Source organism: Marasmius oreades, chromosome 6 (assembly GCF_018924745.1).
Source record: "Marasmius oreades isolate 03SP1 chromosome 6, whole genome shotgun sequence".
NCBI classification, from domain to species: Eukaryota; Fungi; Basidiomycota; class Agaricomycetes; order Agaricales; family Marasmiaceae; genus Marasmius; species Marasmius oreades.
Genome location: NC_057328.1, coordinates 3,375,849 through 3,392,289, shown reverse-complemented (window position 1 = coordinate 3,392,289; position 16,441 = coordinate 3,375,849). Strand labels below are relative to the sequence as shown.

The following is a 16,441-nucleotide window of genomic DNA, read 5'->3' as shown; positions in this document are numbered from 1 at the left end:
ATCCTCAATTAATAATAAGATTCCCTCTGATCTTGGAGCCTAATTATAACCAAGCTCTCGAGTCCCAAACGGATCCTGGGGAAGATTTGGGTGAAGTAATGTGACTAAGTAGATCAAGAAATAATGGGTCCGCAACGGCGCAAAAGCGTTCACTTCGGTAAAAAACTGACCGAAGTCACATCCCGTGATCTGTGATGTTCGTGCCAAAGACAACTCAGGCTGCTCTCATGCCCACGCGTTGCTATATACGTTAGTCTTGACGAATCCAAGATGCGTTCGGATATTTATCCAAGTCGATATTCTCTGAAATCGATTCCCCTTGCAGCCAGCACCATCCGTAAACGAATCCTGATTCCGGAACGCTGTCAAGTTTCAAGTTTACCGTACTCCTTCCGGCGTTGTCCCGATCCCAATCGTTTGGCGTCTGCTATATGGTCATGCTGGCGAAAAACACAAACAGGGAAGGCTGGTTTCTGTTTTTTGGCTTCGTACGTATCATGAGACCATTCGTTATTCCCCTCTTATCCCAGCTTGCTTACCTTGGCCCACTCCTTGCGTTATATTGATATCCTCCCTTCAGAAATTATTGAATCTTGATCCTTGATCACCATGAAGTGCGTCCGTCTCCCCAGAACTACTGCCTTTTGTCTTATCAGCCCTCACTTCTCAGAGTAGCAGCCATCCAATCTGAACCCGCATGGTTCAACCTCGAAGCTGGAGTTACGAAAGCGATATCTATCATCCAAGAAGCCGCCTCGAACGGTGCTCAACTCATCGGGTTTCCAGAAGCCTATATCCCAGGTTATCCGATGCGGTTATACGCGGAACCTTGGAATCCTCTCTTCTTCAAGGATTATCTGAAAGCCTGCTTGGATGTCAAAAGTCAAGAGTATCAGAGAATCTTGAGAGCTGTGAGGGATGCTGGGATTTGGTGAGTTTGTCTTTCTCAACTCTGCAGTTCAGCTCAGCCTTCGATGTTTGATAGGGTTGTCCTGGGCTTCGTTGAACGTGATGGGGAGAGCATGTACGCTGCACAGAGTATCATCAGTTCGACGGGGAAGGTGGTCTTACATCGGAGGAAGCTGAAAGCGACAAGTCATGAACGTACAATCTGGGGAGATGCACCGGGTATATTTTAGGTCTACTCAAAAGATTAACAGAGATTGATTCTTGTTTTTGATACAGCTGATTCTATTAAAACCGCAACAATAGGTCCCGAAGGGGCTGTTATCGGATGCTTGAACTGTTGGTGAGCTGTTGATTCTCTAGGCTTGTCTTTTACCTTTACCACATGGGATTGATATCGACTTCTATCATCTAGGGAACACCTGCAACCCCTCCTCCGCTTCCATCACTACTCACAAGGCGTTCAAATTCACATCGCCTCCTGGCCATTCGGTTTCGACGCGGAATCAGTCGCGGCCAATGGAGCTCCGTCTCAGTTTTCGAGCGATTTCCAAGTGACGGCGACGAGATTTGCGGCTATGGAGGGTCCGATGTTTGCCATTTCAAGTACGCAGATGATCAAGCCAAATAATGCCGGTATATGCGGGTGAGTTTTGATTGTCCGCTTTGATATCTCTCCGTGCCAAAAAGTATTGACAAGTGGAAATTGATGCAGAATTGAGGGAACGCCGTTCTATCCGATTGTGAGTCAATGAGTTTGACGTCGTAGACTTCCGTATGTGCTCACTGTGGAACGTTACAGAAAGGGGGCGGTTTTGCAGCGATATACGGTCCCGACGGCAGACAATTGACTCCTCCAGTCGACCCGGGAGAAGAAGCGATCATATATGCCGACATTGACCTAGATGATCTGCATATGGCGAAGTTGAGCGTTGATCCTGTGGGACACTAGTCCGTTTCTTCCACTCTTCTCTTGTGTTTCCTCCCACTGATGAGGAACTCTAGCTCCCGACCGGACTTGTTAGCACTTCACCTTCCAACGCCAGCTGGAAATCCGAACCCGTTGGTAAAGGAGAGTGGGAAAAAGAATGAAGAGTATACGTTGTTGGCGAGGGTTCCGCAGTTATCTGAATCTTGAGTGTTGTAACTAGATGTTCCATCCGGGGCACTTCGAAGACTGGATCTTCCCTGCAATACGCGGTCGGTACGATGTTGTTGATGTGTATTACCGAGACTAAAGAATCATTGTGTCAAATTGGTACTCTATGTCCACAGACAGTTTGGGAAGAGAGTTCGAGCCGTCACCGTGTGGACAGCGAGGGGACCAGAGAGGCACCGGTTCCATAGAGTGCTTCGTCATGCGGATGGTGGGTGGCATGTGAGTATCGTAATCTCTTGGTTGGGTTTCAAGCCTACAATTGATACTTAGTTTCATGCATAGAAAATCGAGTCAGCACGATGGCTGTGAGGTCCAGTAGTAATATTATCCACCCATTTCCCCATTTAAGCTTTCTCGTTGACAATCGACATCCGTCAAAATTCAACTTCAGAACCATTCCCGGCTGTATGTGTGATCGGGTTTTTTCTGTCATACACACTTCATTAGATGCCAGGTCCGTTTGGTCCCGCATTCAAGTTCCAATCCATCAATAATGAAACAAGGAGAAACTACAAATGCCCCTTTTCAGGGGGTACCAGGCTGGAAGACCCGGACCTTGGTAAGATTGAACAACCAGTGTGATGGCACTTAGCGATTTAACTCAAGTCTACGGGTTTTCACGGGACATTCACATTCAATATCTTCGCACCTGAGAATGAGTACAAGTGAGTCATCGATTCAACGTCGACTTTTGATTTGATTGCTCAACAAAGATCTAGTCTTTTTATTTCTCCGGGACCATCTGGCGTGCTGTATAGCGCACAGCAATAGAGGTTACCTTTGCGCGGCGCACGCCTTTTTTACTACCCTCTCTAAGCTTGTGCCCATCTTCTTGAACTGCCTTGAACTGGGTGAAGATGTCTTCCTTCTTCGAAGGCGCGAGCAAGATCAACTTCTGTGGCCACCAGTCCTTCACGTGCGCGAATACAGTCATCAACAATTTCCAAGCTGATTTTAGCTCGTCAACTTCACGGAACGACGAGCAATGGCTCAATTTGGTGAGTCGTCGTGTGAAGCTTGGTACTCTCGTTTCAATGTGTATGCCTGTAGGGCGGACACCAAAGAGTCAGATTAATAGATTTGTGCGACATTAACGTGCTACGTGAGGTTTCCTCAAACACGGTTCATGTCCCCTTCAATACCCGGATATTGAAACCTACAAACCCATTTCGAAACCGAATTCAAGCACAAGAAAATTCTGTGAAAATCCGGAGAAGGACTCAGAGTGCGGAAATCATTCAGTTTGGAGAACGAAGGTTTACGATCGTTACATACGAGGCCGAGCATGAAAGCGATGCTGAGAGAGTACGGATAGTAAGGCCCGTAGTTGGGAGGATACTCGCCGTCATTGACGTGTTATGCTAGGCTTTGCAACCACATTACAGAACTGCATTATCTTCTTCACGGTGAGGTCTGATTACTTTTCATATCTCGGCGACCTTTCTTATTCTATTCAAGTCAAGCATGGTTCCCGCAGCTGTTCGCAGTAGGTCGGTCGGCAATGCCAGCATTGATATATCACGATGGTGCATGGCCCTGCGGCTGTTATTACAGTTTAAATGCTAACTTGTGCAAAAGAACTCGTCGCCGGAGAGGATATCTTGAAACAATGCTTGAAGACACCGATTATATTTGCCTATCTGACATATACCCGTGTGCGTTTATCAATCATTTATTCTGACAGGCTTTCTCAGCTTGTCCCGTGCTCAGGTCACCACGTATTATGCCGTAGAGGATGAAGGAACTCTCAAGAAGTTGTCGATTCCAGTAAGATTATCCTCCCATCGTAAAATCCATCGTTAGTAACAACAACGATCTATAGCTTTCCGGTTATCCTCAGGACTGGACGTTCAATCCAAGAACCCGATCATTTCAGTACGATATCACTTACAAGGCCCTCTGTACAGAGAACCGTGGTCACCCAGAGTGTTTTGTTGATCGCATGTTCTCACTTCAGCTGGATTGCAACCCGCGTCTGGACTCCAGCGAGATTATCCGCGCCCTTCCAGACTACCTCCACCTGATTTCAGATCTCGGACGTATAAGCTTCGTTGAAGATATAAACCACTTCATCTACTGCGACGTTCTCACCTTTGGTACTGTCGTTGACCGCAAAAAAACCGGAATTTTCGGATACATACCTTCCATCCCATCCCCTAAGTGGCGTTGCAAAAGCATGACACCCGACACCATCGATGCCAGATTTTCACAAACAGGTAACTCTTCTTTTACAGGCCGCTTTTAGCTCTAACCATGACATAGATCCCTCACGTCTCGTTCTCACTTTCATGAAGCAGGCGGATGTAAAAATGGTTATTCTCTTTTCACTAATCCTACGACCAGAAGATCGTCGACGACTTCGGACTGTCTACCTCATCCAGACCCTCCCTTCTTACGCCAAATCGGAAGATTTCTGTATTGAATTCACCTATTCATCTAATTCTTGCTGCTGACATGCATCATGCCCTAGTCTTCGTGGATGAATTTCGCTTGTACCTATTTGGGACATTCACATCTGATCCATCCAGTTCTCCCTACATGTCCCGCTCCCAAGTCTCTCTCCTGAGCGGATCAACGATATGCCCTGCCTTCGCTGGCCATCGGATGGTACCCGGTTGTTTTACTGGTCTTCTGACCGTAGTGGGAAGAAAGTGATCGCAGAAGAAGATTGGGAGCGGTACAATATTCCGAACCTGAGAGTCAAGAAACTCATTGGGTCCAACTGGTGGTGGCCATGTTATGACGCGCTGAAGGGCTACGTTCGCATCAAAAACTATGATGTTGATACTAATATTGAGCAGCTTTCGACTGAACACAGATTTCCAACCTTATACAACGGTAGGGGACTTCGTTGGTCATTATGGACTCTACTCGCTCGAAACTCGAAAGCTACTGACCAGGTTAGTCCCCAGGCAATCCTCATGTTTGGCTTGAAGAACACTCAAAACCAGGAAATCAGAACCAAAAATAGGATTATCATGGGTCAGAGTGAGGATCCAATTCCTCATGTTTTTCTCTTGTGCGCACCTCAAGGCGTTTCCTCTTATGACGGTTATAAAAGGGGACAGCAGAACACGACGTTCGTTTTGAACGGGCATTTATAATACCATAAATGCATGTCGGCGGTTACAGCTCTCTGAGGTAGCGTGGTCGACGGCGGACGATGTACTCAGATCGCGCACGGGATTCTCAGCAAGCCTAGTTCGACCTGTGGACCTGTGATCCCTCTCTTCACTCCTCCACTAAGCTATAGTAACGATGTCCTTGAGCTGTGTCTGAGTAAGAACGGAGCAGACAATTACCTTTTCCCTTTGGTGTAAGTTGCCGATGAAACTCGAAGCTTCCTTCTTCTGTTCTTCTCGACATGATTCGCAAATGGATGATTCCAGCGGCGGCTTCTTGAATCTGACAGGCAGACCATTTAGATAACTTCGGTTTGGTCGTAAGTGGAGGTCGAAAGCACGTTTCATGAACAGGAAGGTAGGCGGGCAAGTCGAAGCGCAATGGCTGCGACGCGTTGCAACGCGAACTAGCCTGCCCTAAAGCTTCGGTTTTCACCGTAAAACAAGTCCAAATACTCGTGAACAAGTCGGAGACCGGTTCGGCGCTCCGGACTCGCACAGACCCGCACCCACATCGTCTGCACACCCATTGAAATTCGCATTCAAGAGTGTTCAATGTGTCGCGTCAACGTTTCGACGCTCCATCAACTGCGACATCCGTAATTACGTGTCCGCTCATGTAGAAGGGTTCGAACGAAAAGAGGTCATTACCGTTATCGCGATACCTCAACCCACGAGTGAGTCGTAGAACGACTGTCGTTCTACCCGTACCGCCACGCTCCCTCTGTACCGTAAACCGACGACGTTCCCAACCCCCCCCCCCCTCTACTCCAGAGTACCTACTGCCTAGTCCAAACCCGCGTTAAACCGCCTGGAAGTCACGGCTTTGAATTTCATCTGCCATTGCACTTGAAGGTCTAATCAAACATGTCCAGAGTCGCCATTTTTCATAGTTAAAAGGTTGAGTAGGGATTCGATGGGCAAAGTAAGTTCCTTGTTGCCTCGTCATCCGACCTAGTATCACTGACCTGTATACCTGAACAGACACTACAGGACTCCTTGAAACGTGTGAGGATATGGACGTTCACATCATCGATCTTTCATAGTGGCTATCGAACACATGGAGAGTTCAAAGTTCAAACGCTCAAGGACGACGCGCTACTTCCTGGCTCGCAAAACAGACACCTCTGACCGGCTCCACAGATGACGCAAGCAGGAAGATAGTTAAAGAGAAAGTTGGCAATTCCGATTCACCTTTGTCATATTGCAACGGGATTACGGGATTTAGATATGTTTCACTGGTAGTCTTGAAGGCAGTGAAAGGGGAGTCCTGTTCTAATTACAAGGATTCTTATAAATGATCCGGCCGCTTACATGTGAAACATCATTAATTCATTACTACGCCCACATTTCAGAGCCTGCCTTCTTCTACTCGATGCGAGTGGCTCCCCATCGCTCAGCGAGCTCTTCCGTAACATTTAGAGTATTTCCGTCAGCATCTTCGAGTATCTGCAAGGGCAGGGGAGGGGAGGGGAACCATTATTACGGGACAAGAAACGGGAAAACCTTGCTCACACAAACTGTTCTGACTTCGGCTGTACAAGAAAGACACACGGTCAATCCTAGATATCAAACTTCGAGGCCGGAATGTAACTCACTAGAAGTATTGTTTCCCTCCCAATCCCCAGGCTGGGTTCTAATCTTCTTCACAATGTTGAAACGTGAAAGGTCATAGTTCACACAACCAGTTACCCATCTAGAGGATTTGTGTCAGTCTCCGCCTCTGCTCCAGGACGTTATTCTGACTCACGTGCGCTCGAAGAACTCCATATTGGTACCTTCGGCCAGTTGGTACAAGATAAGGTCAGGATCCCGGGGGTCGTCGGTACCTTGGGCTCCAGCGAGTGTAGCGGCGAGAAAGCCAGCGAAGAGCACGAGAGGAGCAGGGAATCTCATATTGAATATGGTCATTTTCAGTCCGTCCGATCGCCCACATTTATACTCTAGCGAGTCAATATAATCATGTTGGGCGGCATTGCTGCGGTCGATGTAGCATGAGGAAGCGGGTCAAAAACTTCAATGTTCCGTGTTCCCCATGGCAAGTTCGTGGCTATACATCGCCGTAGGTAACGGTGATATGGGCGCCCCTAGTACCACAATCATGGAACAGCTAAACTGAGTGAGACTCACGGTCCTTTTTCACAACTCCTCCCATCCTGTTTCGAAATGGGTCCGTGGAATTCAATTTGATCGGCAAACAAAGTATCTCTGAGGACACTTCACACAGGGATGAGTAAATCGTACATGTATCCGTCTGAGCCTTTGTCCGGCTCGCTGGTACTATAGGTAAACCATTAACGCGGATGGTCCATGGCTGGACATTTACACACCAAAGTCAGCCGCTGGTCGTCGTCCGGCTCCCTTGGAGAGCTCGATAATTCAGATTCCATGTGTGCTGGATAGTTGTAGAACTTGTTGATGATTTCTTTTGCGTTCGCGAATGACTGGCCCCCCATAGAATTGCATATGGGATGCTCGCTCAAAAAAGTGACCTGAAGGAGTCGTTGTCCAAGTTCAAGATGGGTATCTTGAGCCTATCCCTACCACTGCAGGGTCAATTAATGGGAAGAACATAGAGGATACGGAGAAGGACTACCGTCGAACCGTCTAACTCATGGCTAGAATTATCATTGCGCTGCAAGTGCTTGACGACCGCCATTGGGTCCTTGTACTGAACCGATCGCAGACTTAGCCTCCAGAAAAAGCGTGGTGCAGCCGAGGCGGTGAGAGGGAGTCGTTATCTTCATTCAGTCACTTTTTGTGAAATGAAAGTGACATACACGGCTCAAAGTTATAGATTGAACGATTACAAGCCACGAGATACGTACGTGCTATCAGTCTGAAATCTCAACTATGGATGCTTGTCCGACACGATCAGCTTGGACATCGATCTGGGAATTCGGTTTGTGCACTTTCAATTGTTTGCCCTTCCCTTTCTTTCCGAATGAGTCTGTATGATTGGTAGAGAGAAATTAAGTGGTCACCGAGAAGAATGTCAGTATAACTTCCTGACCTTGAATTGACTTTGATATATTCTTTCCTAGACGTGATACCGTTCCTCGGAGTTTGGGTTTCGACCACCTCAGGCTGCGCCTTGACAGCTAACGTAAAGGCCTGTCAGGCCCCCAAAAAAGCCGTGAGAAAGGGGCCTTAAAGGCCTTCTACGCCTCCCTAGGTACCCAATTAACGCTCTACATCCTTCTACTGGCAGCAAATTTTCTACCTTCCTCTACTAGTCAATGTCATGTAGCGCTCATGTTACCTACCGAAATATTAGCAGCTTCTTTCTACCTCACCACCACCATCGTGATTTGCCTCGCATTCCTCGCTCAAGATGATAGGTCATGGCAAGATAACGCGTAGCCCAGGCAAAAGGCGTTCGAAAGCAAGAGGAAACAAGTGGGTAGAGATACCGGGCAACGCACGGAAGGTGCAAGCGGCCGAGGCTCGAATAGCCTCACTTTTGGCTGCATCTGCTGCGCGCAGAGCAGCAAAACTTAGCGCTTCAAAATCGAGGGGAATACAAGACGAAGACGATGTAAAAGACGATGGAGACGAACATGTAGAAGTAGAAGTAGTTGGAATGGCTGGGATGGACGAGAACGGAGGGGTGGACAATGAGATGGATTTCGCAGATTTCGAGGACAACGACGCGTTTAACCCTTCTGCTACAATACTCGACGACGTGAAACCTTTGAAGGATCCTACAGATGCCGGTGAACCACGCCCCAGCGCGGCCTTTCGTGTCACCACGCGCTGGAAGCAGCTTCTTCCGACACTACTAGACTCCCTTGTCCTTTACCGTGACAAGACTATCGGGAAATTGGACCCGCTTCCCTTGCAGATTTCTTCCGGTTGCTCAACGGGAACCTGTGTTCTTAGGGAGGCGACGATATGCTGCTACTCTTTCATCAGTGCGTAACTCCTTGATTCTACCTGGTATGTTTCTCACTTGGCACTTCAACAGGTCATCAAAACCTCACAGTTCCGTACTGTGAATGTTGGACCTTACCTCAAGTTCTGGTTCAGCATGGTCTCTTTCCTGCCTCGCCCTCACAACCCCGAACCGCGTTCTCAATTGACCTTTTGGATCTATACCAAATCCTATGGCGGTACTCGTGTGATGCCATCACCTCGTTCTCTAGCTCTCTTGCTATGATGTACAGGTGTCGAGGCTTCACCTTGTGTGACCAAGCGGTATGCATTTGTTTCTTTTCTGGCTTTGTCGGTACCAATGAATTTTTACAGGGCAGTATGCAACACGATCCTATTCGTCGGCCCCTCGGTACGGCCGTACAATGGTTCGACTGTCTACAAGACATGTTGGTTCGGAAGATGAACCATATTGTTGAAGAGTGCAAGCTGGAACTGAACATTGCTTCAATCAACACCCACACACCGCCTACACCGCGCACACACCTTACCCTGGGAAGCTACTCTGCACCACCACCATTTCAGGTGCTGTCGTCAGACTTGGGTTGTCCACCCTCCACCACCTCCCCATCTACAGAACGGAAGCCATCTTCAGTGTAAGCTCATTGCCAGAGTCGTCATTCCCCCTCGTTCTCTCTGTCTCTAACAAGCCTTCCTTTGTTACCAGCGCACCCACTCTAGCTTCGTTACCACCTCAGCAAAACCCACTGGCAACGGGCGCGTGCGCGTCCGTCCTACAGCGCCTGTGTCCAGCCTGCTTCGGTGGAGACAGGTTTGGACTCTCATTTGATGAGTATGTCTTTGTTCCTTCATGTTTGCGTCACTTACAGCTAAACTAATCTACCATAGTGGAGGAGATGTACACGTGGCATTAGACGGGAACCTACACCACCGCTAGTCTGGTACCGAGGGAGGGGGGTCATAGGGGAACCCCCCATTATCAAAAGATTTCGAGGTCCGACAAGCTGCCGGAGACGGCTCTTAGGTAAGGTCACGAGGTCCTAGTGTAGATACTTGCGTTCCATGACCTTGACAATCCTATTCTATTGATTACTCTGGATCCCTCACTGTCAAGACAGCATCGAGACTCGACTCGCTCATGTCCAAATCTGCTAAGCTCAGTATCGATAGCGCTGACGGTCGAGAATATTTGACCTGTTGAGGAACCATCAGTAAGTTATTTCATTCCGCCGATGGCGAGCTCGGAGCAAAAAGTGTACGTGAGTTTCACATCAATTTATTTTCTTTTCAAGTTTCTACCTCTAATCCCAATTTCTACATTCCTCTACATGATACCAGTATGTATACACAGTATCATTGAAGCATTGGAATGTAGTCTCTTTTAATGTAGCTTCTTCGAAATCCTACACTTCACGTTGTGTGAAAGCAACGTGATCGGCCGCAGTCTGACACAAATGTTCTGATTCATCCGCCGCTAAGGGCAACCTGTCGGACTTCGAATTTTTTGATAAGAGGGGGTTCCCTATTGACCCCCCTCCCTCGGGCCCAGGCTCTATACAAGGAAGAACGACTATCTTCTTCCGTAACGAGCCGGGCTTGCCAGGCTACACCACCGCCAGCTAGTATCCGCAGGCGAGGGTGTTCCGTTCTACCAGTCTGAACGCTTTCTCTCTAAATCCGTGGTGGATGATATTGGGGATCGCGTTGCGGCAGCTCGTAGGAAACCCCCGAAACCTCGCACTCCAACAGTTCCCGATGAATCAATAGATCAGTGTCGGGAATCGTACTATGCTGCCAAAGGAGACTCGAAGCATGCATCGTCCGAGATATTCCGTGAACGAGGTTTGATGGGCCTCGTCTGTTGACACGACGTACCCCTTCTCGTAGCATCCATCGACACCCCAGGAGAGCAGCAGAAGTATTCCATCGCTCTCTTGGAAACTTTGTTTACCTTACTTCCCACATCTGCAACTGTTTTGGCCTTGTATGATATTGGCTGTGTTCTCGATCGAAGCTTGAAGACGGTATGTTACTACTTCATTGATTGTCGTTGTGGTTCACTTATAATATTCAAGTATGACATGCTCCCTCAGGAGTATAGCTCCAGGCTTCAACTAGCGACAAGTATTCTGCATGCATATGGTCACCAATGGCCATGTCAGCTCAGATACAATCCTCGTCTAAAGGTTGGCTTGGGCTTAACTGATGGAGAGGGAACCGAGAGACTCTGGGCTGCCCTAAGAAAGTTGATAGGTCCCGAGAGGCAATCATCGGTAGGTTTATCCACTTTTTGTCACTCCTCACTAACACTATTCTACTGTAGGCTGCTCGTCGGAAGTGGCTGCTTGACCGAGCCTTGCAGCACCTCGCAGAAGAGCGATGACTTGAACTTGGGGCGTGGATGAAGTTGAAACTCCACAACAATGTCGAGGTTAAAGAGGCTGAGGCTGAGAAGGTTATGGCAAAGGTCCGGATTCCATTAGCGGAGCTTCGTGTTCATTGGAAACAACAAAAGGAAGCGCAAACGTCAGTTCGCTCTCGTATGTATCTCAGCTTATTCCTTTCGATTTCTCCTACTGACTTGACTCAATTAGATGCACCCACCCGGCTTAGAAAAGAGCTCGGCAAGATCCTTCAGCTCCAGTCAGAAATAGACGCACTCGAGGAGACAATTGCCACCACCAAGCACGCCATCAACCTCCTGCCCTCTGCATCCGCCAACGCCTTGGCCAGTCTTCCTCAGCTTACGGATGCTCACACTGCACTCAAAGCGAGGGCAGATGAGCTATACCTCTCCCTCAACATCTCAGAAGGATTTCCGGAGCTGCAAGATGTCCCGTTTGACTATCTCCAACTATTGTTACTCGCACGGAACCTCAAGATTAACATTCGGAAGCGTGGGATTGGCAGTTTTTTCGAATGGGAAAAATTAGACCGCACTGTTGGTGGCAGCGACTTTGCTCTCGGTGAGTTTATTACTGGCTACTGGTTCACATACGGCATCTTAATTTCACTTCAGGAACAAAAGCTCACCAGCTCACCCGCAAGTCAATATCGAAACGGGCTCCTGCACTTCAAAACGCTATCAAGAAATACAATCATTATGTCGAGCAGCTGAAAGCGATGCATAAGCCGTCGTATTCAATTCCGATCCCGAAGTTGCTACCAACCACCCTTGCAGCTCTACATGACCCAGAGACCTCCTATCTGTGGGAGGACGTCTGGATCGCCCGTTCAGACTGCGAGGTTGCCCCACGATGGCTTGTTGACGAGTCAGTTCGATCTGGCATACGAGCTATGCTGACTCTCGATCGCTGTCGTGAGGAGAGAGCCCGACTCGAGAGCGAATCCCGCAACATGTGCCGGTGGTATGGCCATGAACTGTTTGGTATCAAGGCAGCATCTTCTTCAGTAAAATGTAAGTCATCTCAGCCCTGATCTGCATGTTTTAAGTCTGATGATACCGCCTCAGATCGGAAATACAGGACATTGTTTAGTCTGCTTCTTCAGGAGCACTTGCACCTGGCGCTTTGGTGGGTGAACCCCCTTCTATCACTCTCTCAACTACAGGCAGAGGTTCCATGTACCCGTAACATCAACCAATGTTCAGCCACACCGCCTGCCACCCCGCACGACCTTTCGGCAGCCTCAAGTTCGACTCTAGTTTCCATGCCCCCGACATTTGACAATGCATCAGACGACTGTGAACCGGACGAATTCGACGTGGGAGAGGAGCTAGATGTCACCACTACAGACCATTATCTCGCTGAGATATTGGAGGAAGCAGACGATGATGAAAAAGAACAGGAGGGAGAAACGCAAGTGGAACAGATTGATGATTCCATTCAGCTGATATGGGGAACACCGGTACGTTTTGTTTTGTTCTTTTCCCTCTATATAGTTGTTGATATCCGAGCTCTCTTGCAGTCTTACCTTCCTATCGACACTGAGCTCCTTCTTCTCACCAAGAGCTTTCCACATTGGCTGATAATTGGCAATATGTCGTCCCCGCACGTCATCAATACTGCCTCTGGCGTTCGACATATCTTTACAGCCAGCGACCTTGCGCGGATGGACAATAGCCACCGCCGTCTCTCCTCGGATTGCATGAACGGCACTGCTGCTATTCTCCAGGACCTCCTTGCTAGGGATCTTTCATCATGCGGTACCTCAATATCGTCACCTTGAACTGCCCGAGAGGTTGCAATTTTTTCAACGTACCTAGTTCCCAAGGTTTTCTCTGAGGTCGACAACGCGGGCATTTGGCGTCTCACAAAATCTACCAAGTTCTGGAACATGTCAACGTGGGTTCTACCAATACATGATAAGGACGATGAACATTGGATTCTTGCCGTTATACACTTGGAGTCCGGACGCGTTCATTTGTTTGACAGCATGGGGTCTCGAAGTATTTGGGACGATTGGCTCCCGGTAAGTCATAATGTTTGCCCTCGCTGCTATCTTAACTTCTTTTTTCATAGAAAATCCGTGTCATTGTTCAGCGCCTGGTTGCAACTGCCAATGACCAAGGCCTGAAGCCAACACTTCCAGCTCAAGGTTGGATTGCAAGGCCCTTAACGGTATGTTGCTTCCGCCTTTCAGCTTGAAGCGACATCTGAAGGTTTTGGAAAGCTGCAACGACTCCAGTCCAATGGTTACGACTGCGGCGTATGGGTGTTATTCGTCATGGCAGCAATACTACGCAGAAAGAATGTACCCACTACGACAGAGGAGGAGATTACGGAGTTTCGGTCATTGCTAGCAAGGTTGATATGGTATCTCCCTCAGCATGAACTGGTTTCGGCGTCCGATTTTTCAGATGGAGATGACGATGACTTTATCTTGTTGTAGCTATCACTGAATGAGACAATATACATTTGAATTATTGCTTTGACTACAATATTTGACGACACAATCCATCAATGTTGAAACCAGAACTCGCGTTTCTGGTAAGCCTCACGAAGAGCTTTGTCTCCCATCGCCGCATAGAATTCAAGTTCTTCTACATATGATACCACTGCACTAACCTCCACTTTCATCATCTTGACCTCTTCGAGCTCCTTGACGGCTCCCTCTGTTTCGTATATTGAATTCCAGTTTTGTGTCAAAAGTTCCGACCATTCACGTAGCAGGTTTGCATCTTTCTCGAAGAAGGATGGAGAGCGACGTGATCCCTTGGGTAAAGGTTTGAAGTAAGAGTTGTATAAGCCCTCGGCGTACATACGGGGGGCGTGGTTGACAAGCCTGGTGAAGTCGGAAAACCTCGTTCGTGCGCTGTTGAGGATAGAGATCGCCCCCGTTGACAGTCCGGTTCTAGTTCAATTCAGCATTGAGAGAATGTCCCAACACGCTTGATACGTATTGAAGTTCATTGATGCTGCTCTCGATGTCTGGTTAGCAGTTTGGCCAGAGGACCTAACAAAACTGGAGGTTGGAACTACCAGTCCAGAGGCAGTTAGAGAGGCAGAGTTGGACCAGAGTATCAGAATTACGAAGTTAAAACTGGTGTGTTATGTTCAATAATTTACGACAATTGTTATTGAAGTATAATTTGTAGCAGATAGCGCGTCAGACCAATATCAAAGCTTATGACTTTCAAAACAGTCTTGTCTTTACGCGCTCGGAAGATAGGTTCCGATAATGGGCGAAGTATACCACTCAAGAGTCAACCTAATATCAGAGCTACGGGAGTAGCACCAACACCAAATCAACCCAAAAACTAGTAAACCTCCGTGTAAAGTCTATCAATAACTCTACACACCAGGAAAGATTGCAAGGGTGGACTGCTTGGCAAAGGTTACGCACAAGATCACAGTCTCAATATCGTATGAAGTTCTTATGAAATCAATGTGTAACTGCAAGTGTAAAAACACCCACAGCTACGGGGATTCTAAGGTTTGTAGGGGCTCTGTTTATTGTCCAGTGGACTAAGTGGGACTATGAATTTCGTCTACGGTAAGACTAATTCGAACGATTGGAGACTATTGCCCTCGACGGACACGAAAACTAAGCCCTCGGCAGACACAAACGCTAAGACCCTCGACGGATCACGAAACAGTAATCAAGACCTTGGCGGCCTATGGACGGATAGTTCTCTAGTTTTGACCTCGACGGTCTCGTATGGTTCAAATCAAATCTTATCGTTTCACTGCACAAAGACAGGGCAAATCTCTCTATTGGTGTCAAGAGCAGTTACTCACGGGCAACCCACTCAGGACTTTCCTACGCACAGGTAGTACTTTCTATCTACGGATACATGAGCTGCTTTTATACTACTTCTACGCTAGCTTTGTAATCCTATCTCTACTTGTTTTATCTCTAAAAATAATGCACCATAGCTACGAATCCATGCGGAGTCTTATCGCTAGGGACTGCTACATGTGCAGAATCTTGTCTATGGAGCTTTTCCGTATTCGAATCATATGTTTTGGACCAATCTGGACCGTTCTTCATTCTTGTTTCAGCATGTAGAATGGACCTACATAGGCGTACCATATGGTATTCCCTGCCTACGGACCTTATCCTGCATTTCGACATTATCAAATCATATGGACTTTGTGTGTCCAAGTAGTTCCAGCATATGGATCCAGAGTTCCGAATTGCCATAGCACATGAACAGCGTGGACTCCGAGATCCGTTGTTCATTCCTGCCTGGTTCCTAGGTACTCTATCTGTGATCTGTGATCTGTATCATGTCTTTTTGTCTTTTCCTCAGATCGGGACTCGATCTACGGTCATATCAAATTTCTCCTAGTCTGCGTAGTCCTATGTCCGATTTCTTGTCAACTAAATCCCCCGTAGAAGTAGGTTCTCCTAGTATGAAGGTCTTTTTACTCCATTAAGTTCTGCTACGAATGGTTCTGTGAAGACTACAAGTCTTCTAATAGTACAATCCCTTGATATGCCAGTGCATAGTAGAATGTAGAGAGTAGAACTCGGTGAAATACCGCTTAAGTCCTCTGCTCATAGTGTTCTACAGGTTTCGAACGGTCATACAGTTTTCTGACACGATCTACGGCTCTCTCTAACTGGTCTAGCTGCGCCTACGGCACATTCTACTAGCAGCACTAGCTTTAACTAGCAATTCGGGCTCACTCTAGTTCTTAATACAATAAATATCGCTCCGTAGCACCGTTTAAAGTGCAAAAAGAACCTTGTAGCATAGTCAACTAAGTCGCATTACCGAAATATCTACTGGAGGCAGGCCTTTGAACAGGTATTGCAGGATCGACGTTGGGCCACGTATAAGGAGTTGCACGATAAGCAGAGTGCAGATAGGGCTCGAGAGGAGCAGCGACGCATCGAGCTTGATGCTAAATCCCCAGAGCAGCTATGGATAGAATCAGTCCTTGCTCTGTTA

General features: G+C 47.7%; 3 protein-coding genes across 3 annotated transcripts; 2 read left to right on the top strand and 1 right to left on the bottom strand.

The window, feature by feature from the left end:
- The first annotated feature begins 189 nt into the window (after positions 1-189).
- On the top strand, positions 190-2,456 carry E1B28_010562 (uncharacterized protein). Its single transcript, XM_043155533.1, has 11 exons — positions 190-488; positions 581-614; positions 671-931; positions 986-1,128; positions 1,186-1,249; positions 1,322-1,552; positions 1,622-1,649; positions 1,709-1,857; positions 1,912-2,106; positions 2,182-2,284; positions 2,336-2,456. The coding sequence occupies exons 2-9, from the start codon at positions 610-612 to the stop codon at positions 2,042-2,044; spliced, it is 1,014 nt and encodes a 337-aa protein (XP_043008003.1). The 5' UTR covers positions 190-488; positions 581-609; the 3' UTR covers positions 2,045-2,106; positions 2,182-2,284; positions 2,336-2,456.
- A 3,906-nt stretch (positions 2,457-6,362) lies between these two features.
- E1B28_010561 (uncharacterized protein) lies at positions 6,363-7,214 on the bottom strand. The gene is made up of 5 exons (XM_043155532.1): positions 6,938-7,214; positions 6,786-6,883; positions 6,703-6,722; positions 6,502-6,636; positions 6,363-6,433 (listed from the first exon to the last, which is right to left on the bottom strand). The coding sequence occupies exons 1-4, from the start codon at positions 7,096-7,098 to the stop codon at positions 6,556-6,558; spliced, it is 360 nt and encodes a 119-aa protein (XP_043008002.1). The 5' UTR covers positions 7,099-7,214; the 3' UTR covers positions 6,363-6,433; positions 6,502-6,555.
- Positions 7,215-8,453: 1,239 nt separating this feature from the next.
- E1B28_010560 (uncharacterized protein) lies at positions 8,454-10,186 on the top strand. Its single transcript, XM_043160780.1, has 5 exons — positions 8,454-9,101; positions 9,155-9,384; positions 9,436-9,716; positions 9,788-9,913; positions 9,970-10,186. Exons 1-5 carry the CDS (start codon positions 8,522-8,524, stop codon positions 10,016-10,018), a joined length of 1,266 nt encoding a protein of 421 aa, XP_043008001.1. The 5' UTR covers positions 8,454-8,521; the 3' UTR covers positions 10,019-10,186.
- The last annotated feature ends 6,255 nt before the right edge of the window (positions 10,187-16,441 follow it).